General features: G+C 37.8%; 1 protein-coding gene across 2 annotated transcripts in view; it reads right to left on the bottom strand.

Annotated features, from left to right (window-relative positions):
* Nucleotides 1-15,852, bottom strand: part of RBM25 (RNA binding motif protein 25) — a 51,111-nt gene extending 35,259 nt beyond the window's left edge. Inside the window, exons 1-4 of one of the 2 annotated variants that reach the window (XM_012656181.1) lie at nt 15,584-15,852; nt 7,442-7,562; nt 2,696-2,745; nt 261-428 (exon numbers count right to left, since the gene is read on the bottom strand). In XM_012656181.1, coding sequence (XP_012511635.1) covers nt 261-428; nt 2,696-2,745; nt 7,442-7,547 — 324 coding nt within the window. In that variant the 5' untranslated portion in view covers nt 7,548-7,562; nt 15,584-15,852. Of the gene's footprint in view, nt 1-260; nt 429-2,695; nt 2,746-7,441; nt 7,563-7,674; nt 7,702-15,583 lie in introns of those variants that run through there. The other variant, XM_012656182.1, reaches the window with a different exon arrangement.
* Nucleotides 15,853-19,786: the final 3,934 nt, after the last annotated feature.

Below are 19,786 nucleotides of genomic sequence, written 5' to 3'. Positions count from 1 at the left end.
AAAAAAAAAAAAAAAAAAAAGTGTGTACGGTATGTATGTATATGTAGAGATAAGGTAAATGTACTAAAATATGTTCACGGATGAGTCTAGGTAAATTCAAGTGTGTTCACTTTACTACTCACTCTTTTACCTTTTTTATAGGAGTGAAACTTTTCAAATAAAAAGTTGGGAGAAAATTATCACTAAGAGTCCTCTTTCTGCTTTTCTTTAAGTTTGAAATTTACAATAAAAAATGTTTTAATGAGAACAGTTTAACTTACCGCTAGGAGCTGTCTTATAAGCATGTCTGAGGCTTTCTCAGAAATATTGCCAACAAAAACCGTAGTAGTGGGACCACAATTTTCATCATTTTCTTTAGCCTTTAAGCCTGGGTGATCCTTTCTTGCTCCCAAATGCTTTCCAACCATGGACACAGTAGGTACTAAGACCTAAGGTGATAAAAGGCAATAAAATTTGATCAAGCAATTAAACTTCCTATCACATAATGTAACATTAGGTTAAAACATCAATTTTAAAGTAGTAAATATATAGCATATTTAAGCTTCTGCATTCTTGGATACTTAATCTAAAGCTCCTAAAACACATAGCACATTTCATTAATCTAAACTTATTCATTACAAATAAACTTGCAATGCTATTAACAGACTACCTTTCTTCTAAAAAAAACTTGAAAAAGCAAATAAAAATAACTCAATTTTATCTTTAAGACATAATTTTTAAATTTTAAGACATCGTAAACCATTTAAAACTCTCAACTATATCCAGGAAGTTTTTTCACAACTGTACTCTCAGCACCAGTATAAAAAATTTCAATTATCCCTGCTAATCCTCTGGCAGACTATTCAAACACCGCTTAGCACTCTCCCACTTATATTTTGCCTTTTCAGTTATTTATGTTCCTATCTTATTTCCCCTTTATAGCTTTCAACTTCCCAGAGGAAGATCGTTGTACTTGACACCAAATTCAACAAAACACCCTCACTATGCACTGAATAAACAGTGGTGAACTAAGGGAGCTGCTCCAATCCCAAATTCTACCCTTTCCTAGCCTGAAATAAAAGGGGTAAGAGTATTTGTCCCATGGAGGCTTTTCAAAATAGCCCAACTATGGGTGTCCAATATAAGAAAAACTGGATTACCCTTGGGCTGCAGAACCAAATCTTAGTAGTCCGCCTCGCAGCAGATTCCCATTTACCCATGTAGTTCCCCTCTCCCTTTTACTATGAATAACACTCCCCTTCGTTCTCAAAACCCACAGATATCTTTAAAAAGTTGAGAAAGTAATGAGGGCTACCCTCCTTCATAATAGAATTCCACATGAGGCCTATTATACCAAGTAATTCAAAGAAAAATTCTGGCTAAACACAAGTTAAGAGAGTTGTTATTATTCATGCACCAGCATTCTTTAAAAGATGCCTGTAGTGTTCAGAAGCTCTGATAAATGCGGACAATCAAGGTTCAGTACCTAAGAATGAATAATACAACATTTCAGGAGAAGGCTTTAGTAAAGCTTTACAAAGCTTGAAAACATCATACTAAAGGACAGAGAAGACTAAGATGAAAATATTAATAGCTTTGAGAGGGCTAAAAATTAGGGAGGTGGGAGGAAAGAGTGAAAAGGTACTCAACACAAATTTCATTTCAAAATTTAAATTTTTCCAAGGATCATTCCTACATTCTTAGAAGAGATTAGAAAGATCATTCTTCCATCTCCCAGGACCAAGATAAGATGAGGAAATGATAAAAGAGCCAAAGTCCTCAGCCGGGCAAGGTGGCTCATGCCTGTAATCCTGGCACTCTGGGAGGCAGAGCGAGGCAGGAGGCTCTTTTGAACTCAGGAGTTTAAGACCAGCCTCAGGAAGTGAGAGACCTCTGTCTCAACTGAAAATATAAAAAATTAGCTGGGTGTTGTGGCTTGAGCCTGTAGTTCCAGCTACTTAGGAGGCTGAGGCGGGAAGATTGGTTGAGCCTAGGAATTTGAGATTGCAGTGAGCTATGATGATGCCACTGCATTCCAGCCAGGGCAATAGAGTGTGACTATGTATGTATGTATAAATAAATAAATAAGCCAAAGTCCTAAATCTGTAATAATAAGTATATGAAGGATCAAGAGAGTAAGGAAAAAAAAAAAAATCATAGGCCGGGCACGGTGGCTCACGCCTGTAATCCCGGCACTCTGGGAGGCCGAGGCGAGCAGGTTGTTTGAGCTTAGGAGTTCGAAACCAGCCTGAGCAAGAGCGAGATCTCATCCCTACTAAAAATAGAAAGAAATTAATCGGACAACTAAAATACATAGAAAAAATTAGCCAGGCATGGTGGCGCATGCCTGTAGTCCAAGCTACTCGGGAGGCTGAGGCATCACTTGAGCCCAGGAGTTTGAGGTTGCTGTGAGCTAGCCTGATGCCATGGCACTCTAGCCTGGGCAAAAGAGTGAGACTCTGTCTCAAAAAAAAAAAAAAAAAAAAAAAAAAATCACAAAATTATCTAGGGAGCATATTTTAGGGGCAATTGCATACATGCACAGCTGAATGAAAATGATACTTATTCAAATAAGTGGTATAAAATGCATGGGTGCTCTCACTCTCGTTATTCTTTTAAATGTTTGTAAATAATTTATTTAAGTTTATCAAGTTGTTTAGCTTTCAAAGCACTAGCACTACCATAACTTTTAATTCCTCCTTTAAATTATACTCACAGTTGGAGCAGGAGCCATAATGCTCATTGGTACAGGAATCATTGGGGTTCCTACAAAAGAAAAAAGCATAATGAGTCTTAAGAATAGTATTATAGGGAGAGGGGAGAGGGGAGGAGGGGACGGGTGTATGCATACACAAAGAGTATGATGAGCACCGTCCGGGGGATGGACATACTTGAAGCTCGGACTTGGGGGGGATGGGGGGCAAGGGCAACATACGTAACCTAAACATCTGTACCCCCATAATATGCTGAAATAATAAAAAAATAGTATTATAAATAACTGCATTCTACATCAACTACATACAAATAAGTACCCTCATTCATAGTTAATGTAAGTGCAATATAGGACAAATGAAAATAAAATATTGATGAATAACGTCTTGTTTTCAAAAGCAATGTGGCATCAGGTCAATCTACATAAACTTACAAAATACCTTATTCTGAAAGCAAAACGGCTACCACAACATCCTTCTGCCTTAAGTAATAATAAAATTCTGGATAGTGATCCATTCATGTTTATATGGTTCAGCGATCCTCAAAACCAGCACTTTTCATAAACCCATACAGGTTCACTTTATGGTGAACAATGGAATTAATGAATCCTTTACAAGTAAAAATACATTGTACAACATGGTTGACTATAGTTAACAATGTAGTGTATTCTTCAAAATTGCCAAGATTAGATTTTTAGGTGTTTGCACTACAAAAAAAAGCATGTGAAGTAATGTATATGTAAATTAGCTCAATTTAGCCAGTCCATAATGCATATTTATTTCAAAACATGTTGTACACAATATATACAATTTTGTCACATGAAGTAAAAGCAAATCCTTTGAAAGTTTTTTTTTTAAGTATCAAATGAGAAATTAATCTGAAAACCCAAGAATCTTGCTATTCCAGATTCTTTCACAGAAAATGAAAATCATGCAAAAACTGAGATCAACAGCCAGGTGCGGTAGCTGATGATGCCTGTATCCTGGTGCTTTGGGAGTCCGAGGTGGGAGAATCACTTGAGGCCAGGAGTTCAAGACCAGCCTGGGCAGTGTAGTGAGACTTTGTCTACACATACACACACACACAAATAGCTGGGGCACAGTGGCCCACACCTGTAGTTCTAGCTACTTGGGAGGCTGAGAGGGGAGGATCAATTGAGCCCAGGAGTTGGAGAATACAGTGAGCTATAATCATGCAACTACACTCCAGCCTGGACAACAGAGCAAGACTCTGTCTCTAATTTAAAAAAAAAAAGGTCACATCAGTAATCTCAGCCACTATCAAAGAGGAAACCAATCTCTTAAGGAAGAAACTGTACTATTTGAGAACTAAGGAAAAGGCTGCAAAGAAAGAAAAATTAAATGTTTGACTATATTCCAAACATAAATTTTTAAATGCTTCCAAATATCTTAAGGTCTGAAATTACCCTTCAGTTCAAATTTAATAACAATTTAAGATTATTTTCCATCTAAGACTGGTAACAAATTCTTAAACATTTAATACTATCCCTTTATCTTCTTTTTTTTTTTTTTTGAGACAGAGTCTCACTGTCACCTGGGTAGAGTGCGGTGGTGTCGTCATAGCTCACTGTAACCTCAAACTCCTGGGCTCCTGGGCTCTAGCAATCCTGTTGCCTCAGCCTCCCAAGTAGCTGGGACTACAGGCTCTCGCCACCACGCCCAGCTAATTTTTCTATTTTTAGTACATTTGGGGCTCTCCTCTTGTTCAGGCTGGTCTCTAACTGCTGGCCTCAAGCAATCTTCCTGCCTTAGCCTCCCAGAGTGCTAGGATTACAGGTGTGAGCCACCGAGCAGGGTCCCTTTATTTTAATTCATTTAAAATAATTTCAGTTTTCACATTATGATTTTTAAAAGGTACAAATCAAGATTCCTATCAGTAAGGATACAGCAAACTGTAAAACAGAAAAAAGAGACTTCAGAATCAAATTAGGGTTCTATCAACTTTTAGTTAAGCAACCTTGGGCAAGCACTTTAACCTCAGTTTCAGTTTCCTCAATTCTATTTCCTCAAAGTGCCTGTGAAATTGAGATAATTTAATGTGAACCCACTTAAAACTAAATCAAGTTGTATCTAAATTTTTCACCTTAACTTTACAAAACAAAACCACTTCATTTATCAATTGTAATCTATGTGTAAACTTCCTGTTAAAACATTCACAAAACGACATCTTAAAAAAAATTTTTCCTTTTTATAGTTACTTAAAGTTTGATAGTATGTTTCCTACTCTAACTTATTAATTTCATGCAATATAGAATTAACACTGAAAAAGACACTGCTTCATTTAAGATCTGTGCATGCTAAAGTGGAAAAAAGCAAAGTATACAAAATGTGAACAGTATGATACCCATTTGAGTTTTTTAAAAAAAATAAGTGGCTATAAGCAAACATACTGGAAAACGCACAGCGTATCTCTGAAGAGAGACACACTAGAAACTGGTAAGAAAGGCTGCCTTTGTAGAAGGTAACTAAGGAACGCTGGGAGAAAACTTTTTTCTGTATACATGTATTGCTTTTTAAGGAAAAATAACGGCTATTTCCCAAATTTATTTTGTAATTTAACATATACTGTCATCACCACATACACTATCTCAGAGTTCACTTAACTGTACTCATAGGCAAAACAAGAAAACTATACATGAAGACTAATATTGTGGTTTTGAATTATTACAGTAGTTTAGCATACTATTGATGCTGTACACAGAAAGCAGGTAGTGACTGAGCTGGAACTGAAGTCAAATTTATCACCCAGGTAAAGTATGTTTTCCTAAACAGAAATGGTATCATATGCTATTACGAATGGAATCAGAATTATAATAGCATTATCACGCTGTGAATAAATGCCCACGTTAGTATGCCATCACTCAAACAGGCAACAAAAAATACCAAAAATCTCGTTTTAGGGTCTATAACCCATATTAAAAGATAAGAGCTGGGTGTGTGGTGGCTCACACCTGTAATCCTAGCACTTTGGGAGGCCAAGGTGGGAGAATAGCTTGAGGTCTGGAGTTCAAGGCCAGCCTGAGCAACATAGCTAGACCCCTTCTCTACAAAAAAATAGAAAAATTAGCCAGGCATGGTAGCATGCACCTGTAGTCCCAGCCACTCAGGAGGCTGAGGCGGGAGGATCATTTCAGCACAGGAGTTTGAGGTTGTATTTTTTCTTTAATAATTGAAAGAAATTTAAAATCCTTTCTATAAACCCAATGTACTGGTAAGGAAATTAAAGCATGGATTTTCCATTTCTCACCTCTCCTGATTTTGAATAAGTGATTAAGCTTCACTTCAAATTCCTTAAATTTCTTCACAAAGAAACAGAAAGTAAACTATTCTTCCCTATACCTCCTACAACACCTGGGCTTTGCATCATGGTTATGGTAAGGTCTATCAAAAAACAAATCTGCATTGAGACTATAAACATATAAATAAAATCAGGATATATGGATGAAAGAAAAAAACTGATGCCCAAATGAATACTTTCCTTCTATAGTTATTAATCTATTTGATTGCTGATAACTATTTTATTCAGTTTTCTGCTAACATTATTTTCTCAACCTCCCCTTCAGCAGCATTTAGTCTATTTATGGTCCATTATAGAGCAGCTAAGTTACTGTTTAAAATTCTTTAACTGTTACATGGGATAATTAACCAATAGTAAATTTTTACATTACTCTTCTGGTAGCAAATGATAACAAATACACATCCATGATTATCTAGAAGCACAACTTAAAAGTAGCATTGATATAAATGTTTAAAAGTATTTGTATTAATAGTGAGTACATGTGGTGTTAATTTAGGGAAAAAAAGTAGTATTTGTAAAAAACTGCATTCGACTCCACAATATACATACATAAATAACTTCTGATTTTTAAAATTATGATTTTCCTTCAAATTCTTCTTTATTTATTTATTTAAAGCTAGTCAAATTTAGCAGTGGGGAGTTGTATACCAACTTTAGTGAAACTAATGTTATAAAGTTCTGATAACCTACTACCATCAGACCAGCCTCCCCCAAATTCTTGAAGTTTAAAATGATATTCCACAAAAACTGTCATGCTTATCTTGTGGCTTTTCAGACCACAAGGATGGAAGGTCCCCAAAGCTGAGCCTATATCAGTAAACTGCCTACTTCAAAATTAAGGAGCAGCTGAATCTAAAAGACATGGCCAGGCACGGTGGCTCACGCCTGTAATACTAACACTCTGGGAGGGCTGAGGTAGGAGGATTGCTTGAGCTCAGGAGTTCAAGTCCAGCCTAAGAAAGAGTGAGACCCGGCCTCTACTACTAAAAAAGAAAAATTAGCCAGGTGTCGTGGCATGTACCTGCAGCCCCAGCTACTAGAGAGGCTGAGGCAGGAGGATGTGCCCAGGAGTTTGAGGTTGCAGTGAGCTATGATGACTCCAGTGCACTCTACCTGGCACAACAGAGAAAGACTCTTGTCAAAAACTAACTAAATAATAAAAAATTAAAAATTAAAAATAAAAATAAAAATAAAATAATAAAATAAAATAGATCGGCTGTTTGTAACCTACATTCTATGAACCAACTCCTGTAAACTGTTTAAACATCCCAGATGATTTTGATACTTAGGCAGGTATATAAACTACTGCCCTAAAAAAATGAGAATCCATCTGAGAGACACCCTTAGTAACATAGTCACATACGTAAAATTTTCCTAAAGTAATATCATAATGACAAAAGTACAAGACAAAAAACAGTAACGATAAACTTACCTGGAGGTACAGGTGGAGGAAAGCCAGGAAACTGTGGGGGTGGGATCCCTGGTGGGAGTGCTGGGATTCCCATGGGAGGGCGATTCAAATGAGGGGGGAAAGACATTCTTACTGCAGCGGTCTAAAGAAAAAAACCACGACAAATCATTTTATTTGAAAACTTTACAACTTGATATGCCTGGTTTGTTGGCCTTCATTTTTAGAGTATCTGCAAAATTCTAAAGTTTTCTTACCCAAAGGAGTTGGCAAAGACCCTCTTTTCTCTGTCTGTCCATTGAGAATTTTTAAAACTTAGATCTTTTCTAAAATAAGCTCCCAAAATGTACACGATCTAAGTTCAGCATAGACTCCTACAATCATGTGGGAATACATATAAAGGAAGAAAAAAATTTTGAGGTTCAGTTAATATCCAAAAATTAAATACCATACATCAACGAATCTTTTTAAACCAAACTCAGAATCCAGATGGTATCTAACAGGTTTTTTTTTAAAGTGTTCTGATGCATCTATTTTTTAAATACCCATCAGCACCCTGAAAACTAAATTTACAAGGTTACACAGTATCTGTTGATTCAATCTTGGCCAGATCCTAAAGGACAAATGTGTCTGTAAACTACACACATGGGAGGGAAAAACTGCTGACATCGGGTCACATAGTAACAACTCAAATATAAAGAGAACATACAACTTTTGACAGTAAGAAGTCGTAATTTTTCTTAAACTTAAAAGTAAACCTCTTAACCATTCTTGAATCAAATTTAAGAATCAGAAGCTAGCATTTGATTTTTAAAGATGTAAGAACATATTTAACTGTTTAGTTTGTAACATTCAAGGAAACTGTCCTTTAGCTACATGAACAGAAGTATTTAAAACTTTTCCTCCATCACAATTTTATTTTTGTTGACATACTTAAGCATCCAGAAATATAGGAAAAAGTAGAAAACAATGTTAGGATGTCCTAGGAGGGTTCTGTGCACCAATTAAAAAAAAAGCAGCTGGGCACAGTGGCTCACGCCTGTAATCCCAGCAACTCAGGAAACTGAGGCAGCAGGACTGCATGAGGCCAGGAATTCAAGACCAGCCTGGGCAACAATAGCTAGACCTCATCTCTACGAAAAATTTAAAAATTAGCCAGGCACGGTGGCACATGCCTATAGTCCCAGGTACTCAGGAGGATGAGGCAGGAGGATTACTCTTGAGCCCAGGAGTTTGAGGCCGAATTTGAAACTGAGTTATGATGATGCCTCTGCACTCTAACCCAGGCAACAGAGTGAGATCTTGTCTCAGAAAACAAAACAAACAAGTAGCCAAAATAAGTGGGATGATTCCCCTATCATTGATTCTCCAAAATTTGTGAATTGATAAATAGAGATATATCTGTTGGGACAGTAAGAAAAATTCCCCAACCCATAAATGAAATTCCCCTACTCCGCAAGTAAAGTCTAGAGTTGATAAAAGCTATTTTAAAATTTTTTTCTCTATTATTTTCTCTCTTTTGTCTTTTATAATTGTTTTACTCACCCTTCAGAAGAGAGGAAATAAAAAGTGCAAGTCTTCCACTTCTTGCTCCCTAACCCCAACAGTTTGGTATATATTGCTGTGTTCTTCTAAATATCTTTCCATACATAAAAACTAATACGTAATAATTTGTGTTTTCCTACAATGTAATCATGCTATGTCACATGAATTTCTCCATCATCACTGACATCTCTTCCTGTCCGTTCATAAAGTTTTATTCCACTTTTTGTAATGTAGTAAATTATTACAATACAGACACAAAACATTAATAGTTGGCTCTACATTTTAGGTCTTAAAAATAACGTTGAACATTCTTGGACTTATTAGGCATATAACCAACCATATGCATCTGATTAGTACTATATACACTTTATCTCCAAATCATCCCCCAAAACTGGTGTACAAATTTATATTCCCACCACCCGTACATAGGTATGCCCTTTCCTCACCATGACCAGAATAAATCACTGTTAAACTTATAACGATATAAGTAAAAATGCTCTTATTTCAATTTACATTTTCCTTATCACTAATGAGGTTGAATATCCTTTTACCTGTGTATTAGACATTTCTTTAAAACAGAAAAGCATGTCCTTTGTGCTCACAACTGTTCTCCCTCGAACTGTTCCTTTGACTTAGTAATTAGGATAATACAATATTCTATAAAATCTAAACTTCAACTTCAGAAAACAGTATACTTAAAATATTTAGAAAACTCTACAGGTAAAGGAATTCCTAGGATGATTTCATGTACTTAGCAAATAAGGTACTGGAAATGCTTTAAAATATTAGGTAGGTATCAGCATATATTAACACAGGAAAAACACAAGATTATAAGATTGTAAATGTGTTGAATTTTTAAATAATCTTTTCATAATACTCTTGCCCAAAAACAAAAACAAGTATTCCAGAAGGTGTATCTCCTTTTTAAACAGAGAAGGCTACTGTCCTACTTACAGAAGCTCTTGTATTATCATTATAATATTCTATCTCAGCACTTTCTTAGGAGGGCAGTTGATTTTAATACCTGTTGAATAAATAAATTGATTAATGAATCAATCAGTAAACAAACTCTGAGGAACTCAATAAACAAGTTTATTAAGCTACCTCATGTTGGGTACTATGTTAGCAATGGGCCTGTGCCTGGCCTCACAATGGTTATAAGATTGGGGCATGAATTCATCTTTAGAACCACTTTTTCCCCACTAGTATAAAATATAAATAATATTTAAAAAGTAAAACTCTGTATTATATTCCTTTTTTTCCCTTTAAGATAATAGCCCCTCCTACAGAAATTCAGAAAACAAACATTTCTGGTGATCTTTCACAATTTTTTTTTTTTTGAAACAGGATTTCTTTTTTGTTTTGTTTTGTTGAGACAGGGTCTCACTCTGTTGCCCAGTCTAGAGTGTAGTGGTGTCATCATAGCTCACTACAACCTCAAACTTCTGGGCTCAAGCCATCCTCCTGCCTCAGCCTCCCAAGCAGGTGGGACTACAGGTACACGCCACTGTTTCTGGCTAATTTTTCTATTTTTATTAGAGATGGGGTCTCACTCTTGCTCAGGGTGTTATCAAACTCCCGAGCTAAAGCGATCCTCCTGCCTCTGCCTCCCAGAGTGCTAGGATTATAGGTATGAGCCACATCGCCCAGCCAATCTTTGATAAATATTAATGCTCACTTAACATAAAACTGTATGTTGAAACAAGCAATTTTAGAAAATGAAAGTATCAACTACTTATTTCAACATACAGTTTTATGTTTTGCCATGTGAAAATGATTTGAGTAAACTTTTATAATCAATAAACAAAGCCTATCAGTTGTTACCTACAGATGATAAATAAAACAAATTGTGATACTCTTATAATAATAATTTATACAGACATTGAAGTTGGTAGGTACTTTGTGGAAAAACAAAGCAGGGAAGAGAGCCAGAGAGTGGTTTATTTTAAATATGGTGATCGGGCCTCACCATAAAGGTGAAGATTTCAAAGATCTGAAAGAGGCTAAGGCAGGAAACTCTCTACTCCTATCTGGGGAGAAGAACTTTCCAAACAAAGAAAACAACAAATACAAAGAGACTGAGTGAGATGGGCATGGCATGTTTGCAGGAGGACCAGCAAAGCCAACAGTATGACTTGAGCAGAACAAATAAGGAAAGTCAAATATAAATACTGAGTGTTATCTGGGGAGGGTATTCAGAGAGCATAGGGCTTTTAACACACTGTGAAGGTTTTGGTTTTTACTCTGAATAAGGTGGAAAACATTTGAAAATGTTTTTTTTTTTACTTGATTTACATTTTAATAGTATCACTAGCCACTGATTTAAGACTTGAAGAAAACAAGATGGAAGCCAAGAGACTACTGTCATAATCCAGGTAGACGAGATGATGGCCTGGAACAGGAGGTAGTGATGAAGGTGGTATCAAGTTGTTGGATTCCTGATATATTTTGAAGGTAGCCAATAGGATTTGCTGAGGAATTGTACGTGAACTTTAAGGAAAAAGAGAGATGTAGAGTTATTTCATTAGCACTGAAATGATTTAAATAGCATTTTTAAAAATATTAAAAGTGTTTTACTTTTGGAAGGTTCAATGTACCTTGATCTGCTAAGTATGAAACTTTATGGTCCCAAATAACAAAAACAAATACCTATGATGGAAGTGTTCCCCATCTCTAGGGTGGTAGTGGTCAAGCAGGTATATGCATTTGTTAAAACTCACTGAAATTAAAATGGATGTATTTTATTGTGTGTAAATTTTATCTCAATAAATTTGGTCAAAAAAAGGGAAAAAAATCATTTATCTCTACTATCCAACATATACATGCACTTGGCTTTTCTCTTTTCCACTTTTTTCTCTGTATTCTTTCAAACCATTCCTTTTTTTGCACTCCTGAGGATACCATAGGTATACGAAATACAGCAAAATACTGCTTACAAGCATTTCTCTATTGCGGACTTATCCAGATAGAAACAAAGTATTTCACCCAGGATAGATTTTTGGACTAGCTCTCCATCATCAGTACGTTTGGTGCCAAATTTCTGGTAAAAGTGAACCCAAAGATTCCCCTAAGCAAACACTCACATACAACTCATTCATTCATTCAGTAAACATCTACTTGCAATTATGAGCCAGGTCTGCAGAATTATTCCAGAATTATTTTGTTCTGTTCCCAAAGAAGAACAGGAAATGCTTGATTAACAAAAGTATTTCTTTTACTGTAAAGCTTTTCAGAAGCATGAAAATACTCAAAGGTTTTGAATCTCCAAAAAGGGAGCTGATCTGACAGATTTCCACTTTGTCATTTCACCATTTTCACAATGATTAAAAAACAACACTATCTATAAAGAAAAATTAATGGTTGCCCAGAACTGCCATAGAACAGAGTGACTTGCAAACAGGTAGGAGGGATTCCTTTGGGGTAATGGGTACACAACTCTGTACATTTACAAGTGAATTTTATATGTCAACCACACCTTCGTAAAACTGCTTTTTTAAAAAGTTGGTTATCATCCTGCAGAGGTGGATTTTATGAAGAAATAAAATTTTAAAACGTGGTATCAATTCAGGACAACTGGCAAAATCTAGTTAAGACCTGTAGATTAGGTAATACTGTATCAGTGTTAATTTCCTGATTTTGATCATTGTATTGTCGTTAAATAAGAGATGTGCTAGTTTTTAGGTTAACACTTAACTATGGGTTAAGGGCATCATGTCTGCAACTTTCTAGCAAAACATTTCAGAAGAAAACTGGAGAGAAAAAGAGGATAAAGCAAAATGGTCAGATGTTAACATTTGAGGAATCTGGGTGAAAGATATTTGAGAATTTTTTGTACTATTCTTGCAACTTTTTCGTAAATTTAAAATTATGTCAAAATAAAACATTTTTAAAAAGCAGTAAATCTGGTTGTGGAAATACTCTTCCCTTTATTTTCTGCACATTTCAAATTTTAAAAAAAGAGAAGCTATTTAAGAAACTTCAAGAAGGAATCAAAACCCCCTTTTAAGAACGGCAGTGGTAGTATTAGAAAAGACAATTAGAAAATGTTAAAAGTACACCGAACATCTCTGCAAAGATGTTAAGATTCACCAATTAATTTTGTTTCCAGGGGCCGGGCGCAGTGGCTCACGCCTGTAATCCTAGCACTCTGGGAGGCCGAGGCGGGTGGATCATTTGAGCTCAGGAGTTCGAAACCAGCCTGACCAAGAGTGAGACCCCCATCTCTACTAAAAAATAGAAAGAAATGAACTGGACAACTAAAAACATATATATAGAGAAAATGAGCCGGGCATGGTGGCACATGCCTGTAGTCCCAGCTACTCAGGAGGCTGAGGTAGTAGGATCGCTTGAGCCCTAGGATCACTTGAGGAGTTTGAGGTTGCTGTGAGCTAGGCTGACGCCACGGCACTCTAGCCAGGGCAACAGAGTGAGACTCTGTCTCAAAAAAAAAAAAAAAAAAAAAATGCCTCCAAAGCTACAAAATAATCAAAATAATTTTGCTCCAAATCAATGTATAAATGAGAAAAGTAAATTGCTAATTTGTTTGTGGACAGAAAGGTAAGTTAACTTGAAAACTCCAAATTCCTATTAGGTATGAAATAGTTACCCAATGTTAACATGGACTAATCTTATTAAAAAATATATCCACCAGCCTGAGCAACATCAAGACCCCGTTTCTACAAAGAGTTGAAAAATTAGCCAAGTGCAGTGGCACATGCCTGTAGTCCCAGCTACTGGGGAGGCTGAGGCAGGAGGATGGCTTGACCCCAGGAGTCTGAGGTTGCAATGAGCTATGATGATGCCACTGCAATCTAGCCCAGGTGACAGAGTGACCCTGTCTCCAAGAGGGGGGGAAAAAAAAAAAAAAAAATATATATATATATATATATCTCCAGAGCCTCAACACAGTGGAATAAAAAGACAGCAAACCACAAAATATAAAAACTTAGTCAAAACCATTATTAATACACAGTGCCTATATGCAACAGTGGGACAACATTTTTTTTCTAAAAATCTTTTGGTACTCTACAGGGGGTGGGAGGACCCACTTTTGCAACCAAAAAGAGAAAATCTGGTAACCCCTAAAAGATGATTTACTAAAAATATCAACATTTTTATTTGCTTTTGTTTACAACAGTCTCATCATACATTCTCATTTAAACACCCAAATTACCTGGTGTAGATTTTTATTATTCTTTTTACAAATGAAGAAGCTAACAAGTTCAAAGGCACACAACTAATGGGTGGAGACTCCAAGGTCCCCACCACCCTGAAATTACCAATTCAAAGGCTGTTTTCACTGGACCACAATGCCTCTTGCTAGTAATAACATATCAGTAAGAAAGGAACTTCTCAAGGACTCAATTTTGATTTTGTTTATAAAAGTCTATGCAGAATATATGGGCTCCCGCACTTCACTGAAAATTCTTAAATAACAAATATCAATTAATATGGACTTAATCGCTTACTATATGTTACCTGGATACCATACTAAGGATTTTACATAGGTTTTTCTCAATTAACCCCAACCCCAATAACCTATAAAGTGGATACTATTATAATCCTCGTTTTACAGGAGAAGAAAACCAATGCCTTAAGAAAAGTTAAATTAATTAGCATATTATAATATCTACTTGAATCATGAGGAACTGATGACCAACTGAATGGCTATCCAGGCCTCTGACTGTTTTTAGAAATAATCTTTAAAAAATTAGAACTCCAAAGACAATACAAAATTGTTTATGCACTGCTGCCAACTACCTAAGACACAGTACTTCACACTAGAGCAGTCTGGTGCAAGAGAAGTCCAATCTCTTCCCTACTTTTGGTCGACTCCACTTTGCCCAGTATCAAAAATGGCATTTCCATGGCAATATAAATCCATACTACACAATTTCAAAATAATTTTCATACTCCTAGATCTATCTTGAAAAACGTTATTTAAAAAGCAATATTGAAAACTAAAGAAGAAAGAACATTTCCACGAGGAGCTTAGTAATCGCCTAGAATGAATGGTAATACAGTTTACCGCATCCTCCAATGCGGAAAGGGGGCAGGACGACAATGCTCATCACAATCTTAAGCAGGCCAACAGAGTGCTAAGAAAGGGAGGCATCGGCTACATGGGGGGGGGAGGGGAGAAGCTCACTTGGTGGCGGGCTGTAGATGACCATGAGGAAGGGAAAGAAATCCGTTGGTGGCCAGCACTTCGCTAAAAAGGGTGGGTGCAGGCTGACTTCAAGGCAGAGCCTGTGACGAGTGTGTCCGAGGCCCGGAAAATTTACCTTGGGGCTTCAAAGGCTCGGGTAAGTAAGAGGTTTAGGAAAAGACTCCCCAGATGCAAGGCAATCGTGTTCTGGCTAACGTGGAGCCCAGAAAGGGCCGAGAGGAGACGATTCACTCGGTGGCGGAACGTGGAAGGAAAAGGGAAAGTGGGCGACACTGCAAAGGGGAACGCTCAGGCGGTAGGTGCGGCCTCCCCGGGCTCCGGCGCGGACCGCTGGTCTTCGAGGCCTTCGAGAAGCCCCGTGGCCTCCCCTCCCCCACCCCGGCTTTTTCTCCTCCCCTAGCAGAGGTACCCGGTCTCCCGGTTTCCACACGCGTTCAGAGACGTGAACTCACCCGCCGCTGAGGAAACAGTACTGTTTCCGCGGTCTTCTGTGATCCAGGTTACGAGTGGGCTCCACCGGTTCGAGGTTTCTGCGCGCCCCTCGCCCGGGAGACTGGTTCCGAAGCGCCTACTCGCATAGGCCGCAAACACAGCCGCGCTGCGCGGGGAGCTTCTGGAGGTCTTCCTCTTGCCCGGCGTGCACTGCGGCCGGGGGCGTGGAGCGAACGACCATAGAAAAGAAAGTATATAGATAGTCTCCGCTGTTGGCTCTGACTCACCAAGCGAAGACGAATAACCATAGAGAAGGAGCGCCCAATGGGGACTAGAAAGGCTCGAGCTGTAAATTATGACCCACCCTGCCATTTTTGATTGGAGGTAATTGAATCTTATGACTACGCGACGCCATCTTGAGGTCAAGGTTCCGACAGGGCACGGCGCGAGGGTTAGAGGATTTCTCACTTTCTGTAGTTTTTCAGGGATCAGAACTTTGCTCTGTGATTCACTGGCGTTCGAGGAACTGATAACTGGGCCCGACCCACAACCTCAGTAGAAACCCCGAGTGCTAATTTTTGCCTAGAAAACAACTACTGTTGATAACAAGAAATAACTGGCAAAGGCTGTGGTGGTTTTGTAAAGAGTGGGCATACACAGGAAAGCTGATGGCCTGTGGTAGGGCCAAAAGGGTGGCTAGAAGATGTTTGAAAACGTAAAAAAGCCTGTAAGACGGTTTAACACAGCTTTCATTCTGTAATGTAAACATGCTAAAAGAACTTCGCTTATTAGTGGAAATGAATAAAACTAATCACAAATTGGCCGGGCGCGGTGGCTCACGCCTGTAATCCTAGCACTCTGGGAGGCCGAGGCGGGCGGATTGTTTGAGCTCAGGAGTTCGAGACCAGCCTGAGCAAGAGCAAGACCCCGTCTCTACTAAAAATAGAAAATAAATTGATCGGCCAACTAAAAATATACAGAAAAAATTAGCCGGGCATGGTGGCGCATGCCTGTAGTCCCAATTACTCGGGAGGCTGCGGCAGAAGGATCGCTTGAGCCCAGGAGTGTGAGGTTGCTGTGAGCTAGGCTAACGCCATGGCACTCACTCTAGCCCAGGCAAAAGAGTGAGACTCTGTCTCAAAAAAAAAAAAAAAAAAAATCACAAATTATTATTATGTTAGATCAATTTATGTACCTTATAGGCAATATCTATTTATACGCCTTTTCTTCCCAACTGTTTGCTTCTCTGAAAGTTAATAATTTACTCAGTATAAAGTTATTGCCTCCCTGAGTACCTGACGCTGTGCTAAGTGCTGGGAGTATGAAGGTAAATGGGAGTGAGATTTGTCCCTATCCTGGAGGAATGGCGGGCAAGGTGGAATACATGACAAACACTAACCATCCTATATAAAATTGAAACATACCTACACACTGTCTTGTCTGCCTTTCCTACTTAATTTTACTCTAAAGCGCTTATAGCCATCTATCACGCCGTATATTGATCTTATTGATTTTATGGTTTGCCCCTACCCCGCTAGATTGTAAAAACTTAAGAGCGCATGGCTCGTCTGTATTTTTCACTGCTGTAGCCTCAATGCCAGAACAGCAAGCACTCAATAAATAATTGTTGAATGAAAGAAATGATTACCGTATACTGATTACCAACAGAACACAAAATGCAAGGGGAACCCTAATGAGAAAGTCTATATATAACTCATTAATACCATCTGTAAAATTTACATCCGTGTCTATTTCTGCTTGCCAGGCTTCCTTACCATTAAGTAATGTTAGTAATGCCTACTCCCCAGGACTATTGCAAGGATTAAATTAACACATGTATATGAAAGTACTTTGTTCAGTAAAGTGCTAGTCTAATGCTATTTACAATTCGTAAATAAAAAGACTTTGTGCCTTTTTTTTAACAAGCCCAGGCATAAACAAATCCTCTCAGGTTACTCTGTATCCCTCCGTATTGGAAACCTTGTACACAAATTCATGTATTACTTGTATAATAAAATAAAGCCTTATAGAGAAAGCTGATAACACCCCGTAAGCTCCGCTTCCTGTCAGATCAGCAGTGGCATTAGATTCTGCATTATGGTGAGTTGTATATTTATTTCGTTATGTATTACAATATAATAATAGAAATAAAGTGCACAATAAATGTAATGCGCTTGAATCATCCTGAAACCACCACACTGCCCACGCGTGCGCACACACACACACACATGCACACATGCGCTGAGCCCATGGAAAAATTGTCTTCCATAAAACTCGTCCTGCTGCCTTAAGAGACAGGGATAAACTTACAACCTAATCAAAGCCCAGTAATTTGCCCCTTTTTTTGTACCAGGCACCATTTTGAGCATTTTGCAAATATCAACTCCTTTAATCCTCACAACAACCCCTTAAAATAGAAACTGTTGTGATACAGGTGAAGAAACTAAGACTTGGAGAAGTTAAATAACTTGCCAAAGGTTACAAATAGTAAGTGAGCCAGTCTGGTTTCTGAGTTCATGCTCTCAACAAACAGACTATACTGCTTCATCTTATCAGAAATAATGCTAAAAAGAGGGGGAGGGAACTCTATATTTTTCACCTAACTTGAACTTGGGAGTATTTAAGCTTGGAATTAAATGAAGTCATCACTGAAGAAAGCAGAGCTAAGAGAAAATGAGAGATTTTTGACAACATCAATTGAGAACATGGTTTCAGCCATTCCTGAAGCCAGCTGTACTGCTAGACTTCTCCTTTGTAAGGCAATAAATTCTGTTTTGTAAATCAGTTTGAATTGAATTTTCTATTCCTTCTATAGAAAGACCCCTAAATGATAACACTTATATATCCCTTGTAGAGGACAGGCCAAGCCATTCATTGCAAGTCATTCACTTGCAATGCCAATCAACTTCCTCCAAGGTGTTTTTCCTTGCAGGCCCTTGCCGAGAAAAGTGGCTGTAGATAATTTGGATATTGGTGGCCATATACTGTGCATTCTGACCCTATTTCCATGGCCATATCTGACCCATATCAGGTGACCAATTAAGAAAACTTTCTTGAAAAGGAAAAACATTATTTAGCTGGACCAAGTAGATCTTCACAAGAATTGAAACTGGAGCTGTTGTGAGGAGAGCCAATTAATTAATTGATAGCAGAAGGAAAAAGTAGTGATAGGGTAGGTGAATCATGTTTAAAACAGAAGGTTACTAGAATAGGCACCTTTGTAGTCTGGATTAGGAGGAAGATTTGAATTTTTGTCGAGGCACTTTGAGATGTCATCAGAACTGCTGGAGCTAAGGTGGTATCTTGATGTTCCAGTGTCCCAGAAGCCCAGCCATGTAGCTTCAGGTCCTGCTTCATCATTCCAGGGTATATACCACTGTGTGAAAATCATCTATTTATTCACATAGTTTCTGCTATTAGACATTGAATTGTGTTCCCTGAAGGAAGGAACCAGGTGTTTATTCAACTTTAAATGGCCAAGCTAGACATATAATATTCACAAAGTTAATGTTTGATTAAAAAAATCAGAATATATCTTTAAAACATAGCAAAATAATTTTAAGCAGCCAGATAGCAATCAGTTTTTTTCTCTACATCTTTGCCTAGAGCTCTAATTCAGTCTCCTTTGCATCAAGATTCAGACTTTATGTAAATTTCAAACTACTGCCACTTGACATTATTAAAATATTTCTGTAATTATAGGAGCTAGATACGTTATTGATAACCTTCTAAAGTTATTGAAGAAAAAGTAATATTGGGTAAAAGAGGAAATGGGTGTTTAAAGAAAAGACAATTTTCCATATAAAGTGGTGAGTTAGACTATGCTTTGGGTTGTGAAAAAGAGATACTCAGGTAGCCTAGAAAAATGGAGGGTTTGTCGAAATGGAATGATAGAAATATGCAGAGTATTGGCAGCATCACTTAGCCCACCCTGGTGATCTGTGGAAGTAGAGGAAGGCTTCCTAGAGGAACCATTATCCTGAGGTGTGTCTTAACCAGGACTGCAGAGGGACGGCAAATAATATAGCATTGACGTTAGCACGACATCTGGAGATCAAGCCTGGAGTCCTCAAAAAGGTGGAGTATCTGAAGTTTACCAAGTTGTTAGGACTGTGAAAGGAGGTTAAAGTGGTCCCATATTAGTAGTGGTCCAAGGCTCTTAGCAAAAGCAAACACAAATTCTCTATGGAGAATTTAGGCTTCAGGATTCAGACATCAAATAT

This window comes from Propithecus coquereli, unplaced genomic scaffold, assembly GCF_000956105.1.
Source record: "Propithecus coquereli isolate 6110/MARCELLA unplaced genomic scaffold, Pcoq_1.0 Scaffold5, whole genome shotgun sequence".
Classification (NCBI taxonomy): Eukaryota; Metazoa; Chordata; class Mammalia; order Primates; family Indriidae; genus Propithecus; species Propithecus coquereli.
The sequence above is the reverse complement of the archived record's forward strand: the minus strand, read 5'-3'. Positions and strand labels throughout refer to the sequence as shown.